This window comes from Ceratina calcarata, unplaced genomic scaffold, assembly GCF_001652005.2.
Source record: "Ceratina calcarata isolate Rehan_Ccalc_2016 unplaced genomic scaffold, ASM165200v1 scaffold86.2, whole genome shotgun sequence".
Taxonomy (NCBI): Eukaryota; Metazoa; Arthropoda; class Insecta; order Hymenoptera; family Apidae; genus Ceratina; species Ceratina calcarata.
Genome location: NW_017179946.1, coordinates 422406 through 434095, shown reverse-complemented (window position 1 = coordinate 434095; position 11690 = coordinate 422406). Strand labels below are relative to the sequence as shown.

The 11690-nt window shown below is 39.2% G+C and overlaps 1 protein-coding gene across 14 annotated transcripts in view; it reads left to right on the top strand.

Annotated features, from left to right (window-relative positions):
• Positions 1 to 11690, top strand: part of mtd (TLD domain-containing protein mustard) — a 150384-nt gene that overhangs the window by 89998 nt on the left and 48696 nt on the right. For 11 of the 14 annotated variants that reach the window (XM_018035032.2, XM_018035027.2, XM_018035029.2 and 8 more), the window contains 2 exons: positions 5184 to 5252; positions 6214 to 6320. In XM_018035032.2, coding sequence (XP_017890521.1) covers positions 5184 to 5252; positions 6214 to 6320 — 176 coding nt within the window. The remainder of the gene's footprint in view (positions 1 to 5183; positions 5253 to 6213; positions 6321 to 11690) is intronic. The other 3 variants (XM_018035034.2, XM_018035030.2, XM_018035021.2) reach the window with 1 other exon arrangement.

Here is an 11690-nt window from a genome sequence, read left to right as displayed (position 1 = left end):
ATAAAAGGATCCCTATTCGTTAGGTCTGCAAGCCTTCAACATGGCGCCGCCACCCTACCATAATCTATCTAACACTATTCATCATCTTCAAATTAATTATTTATTGATTTAATTATTATCTTCAATTTATTTATGTGCTATTATTTATCTTATGATTATGTCGTATGGTATATATAGAAAAAAATGAAAGGCAGTCGAAGAAAACCATTTATTTAAGAAACGTAGACGCAAGAAATGGGTTGGGATTCTCTGTTGAATTATTATTGAAGTTTTCTATGTAGGAAGGTCGCGGATTATAAATACGAATCAAATTTTGCCAATAAGTTATAATTAAAGAAAGGATACGGGGTATAAATATACGTGGCGCGGCAATTTTATTGCTAAAACGTATCTGGCAGTTAAGATCAAAGGCAGCGATTCTTGCGGGAGGTCGTAAGTGGACCGAGGCGTATGGTCACGTCCCGTTCCAAATTTTCTGTTCGCCAATGTCACTCGCCACCGAAGGACGATCCCGATTTGAAAGGAAGCCCGATTGCTGGCTGCTCGTTCCGATATTCATCGCGCGGTTCGCGCCGCTCCGACGCTGGAATTTCAATGTTACCCGTTATACAATCGATGCGCCGCTGGCGTGTGTTACCGTCTTTATCGATCCGGTAACGCCATCCACGGATAAACAATTCCCCGGAGCCAGTCGCGCACGGCGGGTTTGGCTTGTGGCGATCGATCGACTTATTAGGCGGTTCATTTCCGGCGAATGTCCTTTCGTTTCCTCCCAGTCCTGCAGCCGTGGCCCGTGGCTGCGGCCGGCTAACGAACGAGCGCCGCGCGCCCAATCCCGGCCTTCCATCCAGCAGCGCGCCCAATCCCGGCCCTCGATCCAGCAGCCGCCTCTCATCTTCGGCTCGATTAATCGGCCGATTAAATATTACCCGAACTTAAAACAAGCGAAATGCTCGTCAGCCGACTGTCCGAGAAATCGAATTTCGCCCACGAGATTCTTACAGTCAATAGTTTTTAACTGAGATTACGTATAAAATTATAGAACAAAGTCAGTGAGCAGAAATTGTGAATAGGAATTGGATCATTTACTATATCTTGGGGGATATACACTTGCTTTTTGTGTAATTAATTTATCAATTTGTCGCACTTCATTTATTACAATCGAATGCTACTTTCATTTAACTTACTTAAATCAGTTTTTTTAACGGTTCGTTTAATATTCCCAACTGGGTCTTTATTCATGTTAGTGAATTATTTGTCTATTACTTTTTTAAATGAAATTGAAATTGCGAAATGAGAGAAGAGGAGACGAGAAATATTCTGCACAACGAAAATTTCATTTTAGCACGTGTGCAGTGGGTCGGGAATCGTTTTGGCTGCGAAATTAGTCCCGATAGTTTGATTTCCTCGTTAATTAGCCCGTCCTTGACGAGAGCGAGCGCGATCAAGGACCTTTTCTAGATTCGCGGCGATCACCGATCGGTAGAAGGTCGGTGGCCTCGTTTGAGGCGACTTCTCAAACCGGAAGTCTCGCCTGTCTCGCGTGAAATGCGTCGCGAATACGGGATCGACGTTCGACGACGAATATCCCATTCCCTGTTCGTTTCTCGTGGGAAAATATTAGGAATGCAGCAACATTCTACAATCTACGATTTTGTTAGATTAGTTTCCAATTTCATTGTTTTACGAAGTTTCTTTTCAAGATGATATTATAATATTCGTTCATCAAACTCCGTAGCTTCGAAAGTTTTATAGAACTTTGTGAGCAAGTTCTCTGATCTTCACTTGCCTCTCGATGAACTCCGAGTTTCGAGAAGTTGCTATTATTTTATTGTATAATACAATTCCATCCGACAATCATTTTCGAGTGAATTCTAAAGTCAGAACCTTTTCGGTTGATTTCAATACACAAGGAATGGTAAACATCCTTATTTATGTTTTGCGAAAAAATACGAATGTCGAAGAACGAAAGTAAAACGATTCAAGATCGTTTCAGGTGCTCAAGGATAGGTCACGATCTTCCGTATAAACGACTAAAATTAATGGCGATAAAAAGATAAAACACGAGAGGGAAGGGTGAAATAATCGTGCACAAGGTTAATCGGACTTTAATCATCGCGTTTAATCAAAAACCAGTTAAATGCACTTGGCGGCGACAGATACACGTTATGCACGTTTTGCACAGGCGGCGCGTGACCGGAAACGAGATGATATATCGCATCTTTCTCGCCAAATGCAGAACGCCTGAGCCGCCCACAGCTGTACGCTTGCATTTATAGTTTCGAGGTAGCTTCTAAGCTTTAAATCCAGCGTTTAACGGTTATCGAAAACCTGACAGGATTCCATGTTTATACATATACAAATAAGCGTATGAAATAATTGATTAGGTTTTTGTTTCATTATAAAATATTTCATTATTAAATATACTTTATGGCTGATTACGAGCCGCCAGATCAATTCTATTGTATCGGATCCGTCTCATTCGCATTTCGTTACCGCGCCAATAAATAATTTCCACGACGTGTTTACTGGGAAGCGACGCAACGGCATGCGAGGCAGCCAGGTGGTCTCAGGAAATTTCGAAAGAGTCTGTGTCGCAGTAGCCGAGGCCTGCCTTTCTCCCTTCCGATGGAAGTCGATTCTACTGCCCTGCCTCCCGTCTTACAACGATGGAAACGTGTTCTCGCGTCTGTTAAGGACGATCGATGATGCTCGATGTTGACGCGGGCTATCGTAGACAAGCATCAACGGGATTGCATCAACGGACACTCGAGTTCCCGTAATCAACGAACGAGAATCCCCGCTTTCCCTGACTAAGAATTAACAAGCGGATCTAATTCATGTTTAACGACGAGTGGCAAGCCGCTGTTAAGAAGATTACGGCTGTTAATGACCGGGAGATCGTCGGTCGGTGCATCTGTACGGATTTTTCAACGGATTGTCTGCTTCCAGGAGATAAAAGTAGGATAGGGAAAAAGAATTAAAAAAACTGATAATAAACGTCCAAGAAAATTTTTGAAAATAGATGAAGCAGAGGAACGACATAATTATAATTGAAACGTAACGTGTGTTCTTCCGGTGGTACCATTTTCGTCATCTAGTACGCATCCGGCGACCATATTGAGAAATTACTACTTATCGTTCTCAGAAATAAAATCTAATAAAAACTGACGAAAATCCAAACTGCACTGTTAAAAGTTATGTAAAAATTGGAATGGTAATACTAAAAAATGGAATATTTCCTATCACTAGTTTCCAGAAGCTTCAGTGTTGCCAAAAAAAAATGATGTGCCGTCTGTGGCCGCGGAAAATCGTCAATTTGAAAACTAGTAATTCTTAAGAATATTAAAAAATATTAATAACATATAAATTAAAATCTTTAATAAAAGTAGATTAAATAATTTGTGGGACTTTATTTTATCGGCGGATTATCGTTACTTTTATGCGACCAGACTGGAATGACGCCAGGTGATGATATGGCATCGTCGATGAGATCGATAAGCTGGTTCAGGACATGAAATAATCGGTGTATCATAATAATGAAAAGGGATCGTGGGACGTGGGATCAGTTACATGCGTGCTTGGATTCATAAACTACCTGTCCGACTGCAATTAACCATAAAACAGGATACCATAAATATACAAACTTCACATTTATCGCAAAGATATCATTTTAAATAGAAATCGAAAAATTTGAGGATAAGTCAAGCCAGAAACGTTTCCATAAATATTGAAAAGAATTCTTCGCCACTGTACATAATTTATCAATGTCTTCCAACAAAGTTGTACTGACTGAAATTTATTAACATTTCGTTGGAAACAATGAGGAAAATTTACGACAGTGGATAGACATGGAGTGGAGAATGCTGTTCACTAATTTGACTCGTATTTTTTGAGTGGGCATCACGTTTGGCAGGATGCCTGATCGAGAGACAGGAACGGCCGTCTCTAGCACGAAACACGTGAAAATAATAAATAAATAAACGCAACTCGTTTACGTTTCGATCGGATGTAAGTTATGCAGGGAAACTTCTTAACCCTGCCAACGTTTTACGCAAACGTAAACGTTTGGCACCGCGAACGAGACCGCGAGGAGTTGAGAGGCGTGGTGTTATACACATACATCAATCTGGCAACGAGAAATGCGTAGAATCTTTTTATATTCGATCATTTTATTAATACTGCTTTACCTACTGTTTCTCCTACCCTTTACGTACTTTAAACTGATTCTGATGACTTTCTCCGATCATTGTTATTGATAAATTAAGAACAGAAAAACATAAAAATCGATCACTTAATTAAGAATCGCGTGGCTACTTTATTTCTATTCGTAAAATGGGAAGGCTGCGGCGATATGAACCGGATTGCTGGTCGGAACCAGAAATACTCTCACCACGTCTCGAGAAACCCGGGGCGAAAATAGAAGCAAACTGTCCGGATCGGGTTTAGATCCACGGTAACGAGTGAGCTCGTCAGGAATATAGTAATCGATAATCGAATTAAAGCGACCGTCGGCAATTAATGTCTGCTGGCGAGGAATCGGTCGGTTCTATGGCTCCAGTTGCCATTCACGTATCCCGGTTCTGACATTCCCCCACGACTCGAGATTTTACACTCTAACAGGCCTCCAAGTACTTTCGTCGCTGACGAAACAAGCCTTTCGTGAATTATAATAATGTTCAGAATTTGTAACTATTAACGCTAGAACTATCGATTTTTTTTAGTACATGCATTTCTCAATTTAGAATCAGTCATTTTTACTGATTTGATAGTTCCAGTGTTAATATTACAGGAATTTATTTGGAACATGATTGCATGAGTTGTGAAAAGTGTGTTGATGTTTTCTTAGCGTTTGGAACCTTTTTTTGGTATATTAAGAATTGATTGCATTATTTGAATTGAACTAAGAGCTTGCCTATAGCGCATTTCCCTCTAGAGAAAAACAAACGTCTCGATTGATCAAGATCAATGGTCACAAGAATGTGACGTACAAATTAAAATACATTGCGTAGAAGGAAAATATTGTTGTTGCGATTTAACACAAGTTTGTTTTTCTCTAATGAATTATGACAACCCACCAGCAATTTTTATGATTTCTATTAATTTTGTTTTAAGCATTTTGGCACGTATGTAGTTGCATGTAGACTCACTGCTGTTGTTTTGGATTGTTTGTTGCACCGTAGATCCAGGCGGATGTCCCAGGATGTCACACATTCGAGATCCTCCGAGAATCTCACGGTCCCGTATTTCAGGTACGTATTTTAAAAAATTAACAGCAAGATTTTAAACTGTTGTTTCGATTGTATGAAATCTGAAGCTCAGAACATCTTTGAGCATTTAAGCTTTTAAGGTTGTATGAACCTTTACATAAAAACAATACTTATGTCGAATGATAGAATTTTGATCTCATTTATAAAAAAAATATGAATGCAACGATGACAGAATTTTGTAATTTTGCATAATTCTCAATTCATGATTTAAGAATATTTTGAAGTTGAAATAATATCAATTTCGAGGATATTATTTTACATATACAATAAGAAGTATGCAAAAGTAAGAATTATAGGACATGGCAGTTGCAAGTCACGTACAGTCCAATCAAAAAATGCCAATACTATGTATTAGAATATTATAAATTATGCGTTAAAAATTCCTTATGACCAATAAAAACAGGTCCATCAATTTTATAAGTCTTACTCCTTTGTATCATTTTTCCTAAAAGTTCATTATTTCAAATATTGGACACAGCTTTTTATTACATATCTTAAACTTTTGTCAGAGATCTTACGGCTCAAACAACCTTAAGTTATTGAAAGACCTCATAAAAATCTAAAAATGCTTAGCGTTTGATTTATTGCAACAGCAGATATCTAGTTCACGCCTCGTGCTACTCAATTTATTTTTACATAGTTTTTCGTTTGTTTTCCTTTCTCCAGTTTAATAATACGTTTCATTCACGTCTGCTATCTTCGCTCGGTCCGCGGATTCGTCTTGAGTTTATACAACGCATGGTTCGTTGCATTGTGAAATTGCATCGCGTTTCGCATCACTGGCTTCGCAAAGTAAAAAGGAAAAATTTACACGGGAATAAATACTCGCGCTTAATATGTCTCCCACTTTTGCTGCTCGTGACCAAATATTGAAATACAGACGTCTAGAGGCAATTCGTTTATCGTATTTGATCGTTAACTGGAAAATATGTTCGTTTCGCAGGAGCAAAAGTCGCAGCGTCGACCATGGATTCGCCACGCCGTTCGACTGGGACTCGTCGAAGACTAAAGTCGAAGGACGCTTCGAGTCGGTCGACGAATTTGCGAAGGGTGAGTAAAATCCAACAGGCTTGTATCAACTCGCGCCATTTACCATCCGGGAATTACAATCCCATTAGTAATGTACGTGAATTATTATTTGCGACCCGATACAGAAATTGCTGGAAGTAAAAGTCTCATTAGGGTCAAATGATTAGAGGAGCAATGTTGTAGCGAAAGTTCGCAGTACGAATATAAATCAAAGAGGGAAAACAAGAATGCAAGAATAATATGTCATTTTAATTAAATCTGAATTTTGATTAATTATCGTATTTGTCGTTTTATGTTAGAACTTCTTTTGAACGAAATAACGTTATCGCGATCTCCATCGATTAACTAATCGTCAGATCTCGGCGTGGTTTATCGAAAGGAAAAAAAAAAAGGAGAACGATTTTCACTGAAGTGAACCGAGCGAAAGTCGAAAGCGATCCGCTGGTCCGATAACAGGCATTAGGCGCGGCCAGTGCAGCCTGAATTAATCTGTTGAATTGTACGACTGAGTAACTCTTTCTAGTCTGTTTGACACTCAGAAAAAATCCTTCTGGAAATATTAAACGAGTTTCCATAGCGTAGAAGCCAGGATGTCGTGCGTACACAAAAATAGCAACGACTATAATTACAATAATAATAATAATTAAAATACGAATGAAGTAATGCTTGAAATTCGAAGGTGGGGATTGCTACCTGCAGGAGTGAAAGGGTTAAATCGTATACGAGTCCATAGACGTCGAGTGCCACGCGGAAATTTTACTCTACGATTGAGTTACTGACTGCAGGAAAGACTAATCGGAGCGGCCGTGTAAAGATCGCCGTGGCGAAGGTCTAGCGAGGATCCAAGATGCCTCGCAGGCGTCTCGCGTATGCAACCTTACTCATGCGAATCGCATTGACTTACTTTCTTAAAGTGGCACAAATGCCGTCGGGTTTGATCGATCGGCTCGCGCGAGCGCGCGCGTGTTTAATTGACATTCTTCCCGTGAGATTTGTCAGCGACTTCCCGCTGATTTTTTTCCTCTTCTTTTTATAACAATCATCTCAGTGTCGTTCGTGAGATTCAAGATACGTTATGAAACGTGTAAACAAATGAGACGTTCTAAGAATGTGAATGAGCAAATTAGAATTTGTCAAATTTTAACCCTTTGCACTCCTACGTCGAGTCCCACTCGACATTTTTTCATGTCCACATGAATAGATGTCGAAGAAACAAAAGAAAACCAGGATTGCATACTGGAAATTGTTTCAAGAGATCAAGGGACGCGGTAGCGTCCCGAAGGCAAGTTTGAGTCTGAAGATTGCAGCTTCTCGTCGGGTACCGCGACCCTTATCTACACGTAAATTCGTGTTCGATTTTTTTCTTTTATGTATTAGGATTAAATCTTTGGCAATTTGTCAATGGTTTGAGGTTTTTATGAAGTTTTATATGCTGCTTTTTAATTTAAAACAAGTTTTTTAAAAATTTAATATCCAATACTGTTTATACTTTCGAGTCAGACCACGTGAGACCACGTGAGAAGTGAGCTAGTGGCGAGCAACTCAAAACGATTCCCGACCCACTAAACTACATTTACAGCTCGCTTTGTAGGTGAGCTCTCTCTCTCTCTCTCTCTTTCTTTCTTTCTTTTTTTTGCTTTTGCGACGCTTATTATATGTGCGTGCAGCAGGAATTCCGAAACATAGAAACACAATAGTACTTTGTGCACGAAGGGTTGAAAATGGTTCTTTTCGAGCGAGGTTGATGTTTCAGCACGAGTGGCAGTCGAGCGCATCACAGGCACCCGAGACGAACACGAGCCGTTCGGAACATCACACTGAAGTCGCGTATTCATCTGAGCATGAATGCGAACGAGGCAAAGTGAGGCCGAATGAGCATACATATGTGGACGTGTAATTGAGGCGCGGCAAATTGCATTCGGAGCTGTTCGCCGCACAGACTGAGGCATTCGGGACCCGAGCCGCTGGGAGTCGGTACTTTAAAGAAAACGTATGGATGGCATTCGTGTACGTTCCACGTACCTTGCCTATCTCGCTGGATCACCGTTTACTGCGTTCGTTGTGGATCACTGTCTCGTTCGTTGCCTCCGCACACTTCGTTCGCGAGTAAAAATTTTTAACGAGGTATTTGTTCGGACTCGTCTTTCGTCTTGCCTCGTTCGCATTCATGCTTAAGTCAATGCTGTGCACGCACATGTAATAAGCGTGGCAAACGACTAAAAAAAAAAAAAAAAGCTCACCTTGATATGTACAGCATATGTTCGTCAGAGGGTTACAAATTAAATTGCATTTTACCGCCCTACGGCGTAAGCTAGATTTAACCGCCCCATGGCGGAAAACTCTATTTCCGATCAATCGAATGGTGTTTTTCGGCCTCGTGTAATAAAAATTTTATTTTCGCATGTGCGGATGCCAAGTGCGTTAAGACTTGAATACATTTTGACAAACGGGTAACGGAAAGTACGGAACGAAGTTCGAATCCCCGCGGTGGCACAAACAAAGTAGGTCGGGAATCGTTTTGAGTTGCTCGCCACTAGCTCACTTCTCACGTGGTCTCACGTGGTTACGTCTGACTCGAAAGTATAAACAGTATTAAATATTAAAAGTAAGCGCTCCATTCTATCATCTACTTTTATTAATAGAATATAAAGCTACACAATCCGAAAGGTGATGTGTTAATCAATGAAAGTATGTTGCGTTTGTACGAGCGCGAGATTACCTGGAAATCCACCCGTCTCGCGGGCTTCCGCGAGTCACTTTATTAAACGCAGAATCCGTGTCGGTCGCGAGACTAACCCAGATACACCCGGAGCGGAGTACGTGTACACGGGGAGCATTAATAACACCCGCGTGCCTTTAATAGTTAGAGGGTATTTGCCAAATGACAGTCGGCCGAATTCCCAGCTCGGTCACTCGGAGATTTATCCAATTACCGAGCCCGCGGTAGCCAGTCGCAAAATCGTTGCAATCGAGAAATTTGTCAATTACACAGAATTGGGTTGTCCGTTCCGTTGGAGCTCTTGCGGTTTCTCATATACAAGGCATGAAAGTTGATTTTTATAGTATGAAAATTTAGTTAAAATTATCATGGAAATCATCATAATCGAGTTTTCACGATGATTTGGACAGAACAGGGTTGCTCGTTTTGTCCGAACTTCTACAATTTTCCATATACAAGCATGAAAGTTCATTTCTATTAAAATTCAGTTAAAATTGTCCTGGAAAGTGGAAATGCAAATAAATCGTTTGCACCTATTTCTTTAAATGAAATTAGACAAAATGTTTAAATCTGATTAAGAATAATTGAGTTTGAATCGTATTTAATTAACTGTGTTACATTGAGTTTGACTGAATTCTATTCAGATCGAATTGTATCGCGGGTTAAGTTGAATTAAATCGAGTCGTACTCGAAAATTGAATTGAACCGACACAGAGCTCGCGCTGACTTCTCTGAACTGAATCGAATACGCGTATAAATGAAACCTATTGCAATTACTAGATCGCATTCGTATGTGCAATGTGTATTCCAGCTTTAGGGCTGAAATGCATACATTTAGGTTCTATCGTGTGCCTCACGCGATGCAAGGTATCTACGAAATTTCGGCTTACTTTATAATAGAAGAGGCCAAGTAATTTCAGCCACGCTGCGCGGGCATCCGGTTGGGGAATTATTCGGTCATATTGCTTGGAATCTCAGAATGTTGCAGCTTCCATGTACCGACAAAAGAACAAGAATAGAAGTAAAAGAAAGCCAGAAAATATATTTGGTTAAAATTAACACAAAAATAGAAGTAAATAAAGCTAGGAAATATATTTGGCTAAAACTCTCGTTCACTGAGAATTTATACACAAAGATGTTCGTAGTTACTTCTCGAGTTTTAAGATATTTTAAACTGGCAATTGTATTTCAAAAAGTCTGGCAAATATTCAGAATTATAAAACATCAGAGACCATCTCAATTGAATTCTACGTAACAAATCATATAGCCACAGCTGTGTAATAAATCATGTAATAATTTACGAACAGCTTCAGTAAAGTACGGTGGAATATGATTATAATTCCATAATGGAATATGATAATAATTCCAATCATATACTACTAAAAATGTTCACATGCTTCCGTGCACCAGTGTACATATGCCGATCATGCAACAACGCGTGCTGCGATTCTACGATGCAAGGATGCGAATGGATGTGCAGCTTGTCACGTGTTATTATTAACCAAATTGCGTATCACCGAATTCGAAGGATCCGTGACATCTGGGAACGTCGCATCATTAAGCCAATTTTTGTTTGGTGCACGATGGAATTTATGTCGGCAATCAATTTTACGACACCTACTGTCTAAAACACCGACATGTGTGCGACACCGTATTCTATCTATCGTGAAACGTTTTCAAGGAATCACACATGAAACGTGCTCACAATAACCAGACTTCCTTACGAAACACATCCATCATATGATCCTCTCACCTTGGGACATTTCACGCCGATGAAGTTAATTATACCTTTCCATTCACGTTGTGTCAATGAAATTGCTTTACAGTCATTTTACTTAAAAATGTCTAATCGAACGGAGAAATGCTAGATGTTTGATTAGCTGTGGATAGCTTTCGTAACTCAAGCTTGCCTAATCTACTTCGTATAAAGAAAGAAATGTGGCAAGCCTACATTTTTCAATGAAAACAATTTATCATCATCTGTTTGCATAATAACAATTAATTTAATGAACACACCTAAGCATTGGAAATAAATTGAAATAAAGAGCAATTAATCATTACAATGAAATATTTACAATAACATTTAATGTGAGCACATTTGGCCACTGTGTACCTCTGTTATTCAGTCTTGGTTCTACATTCATTGCAAGCCTGATTAAATTATGATTCGTTGTTTAATACACTGTTACTCTTCCGGCTATTTAATGACAGATCAAATGACACGTTGCAAATGAAGCTGGTATCACGTTGCAGTTCAACAATACAATTTTATTCTCAGGCCTCAAGCGTTGATCATAACTCAAATTATTAAAACCGGTCTCGGTCGAATAAATTAACCTACGAAATGTAAATCTCGGTAAAATGACTTCAATGTTTGAAGTTGCAGTAAAAATATGTACATAGTGTAAAAATAGATAGAAAAGGACATTATGTGATAATTTGTTTGGAGTTGCAGTAAAAATATGTACATAGTGTAAAAATATATGGAAAAGGACATTATGTGATAATTTGTTTGGAGTTGCAGTAAAAATATGTACATAGTGTAAAAGTATATGGAAAAGAACATTATGTGATAATGCAAGATAGTAATTAGTAATTTTTGTTATGAATTCCTATTTTTTTATAATTAAAACTAAAGAAACGAAAGGCATGTAAGTGTTTGTTTTCTCTTC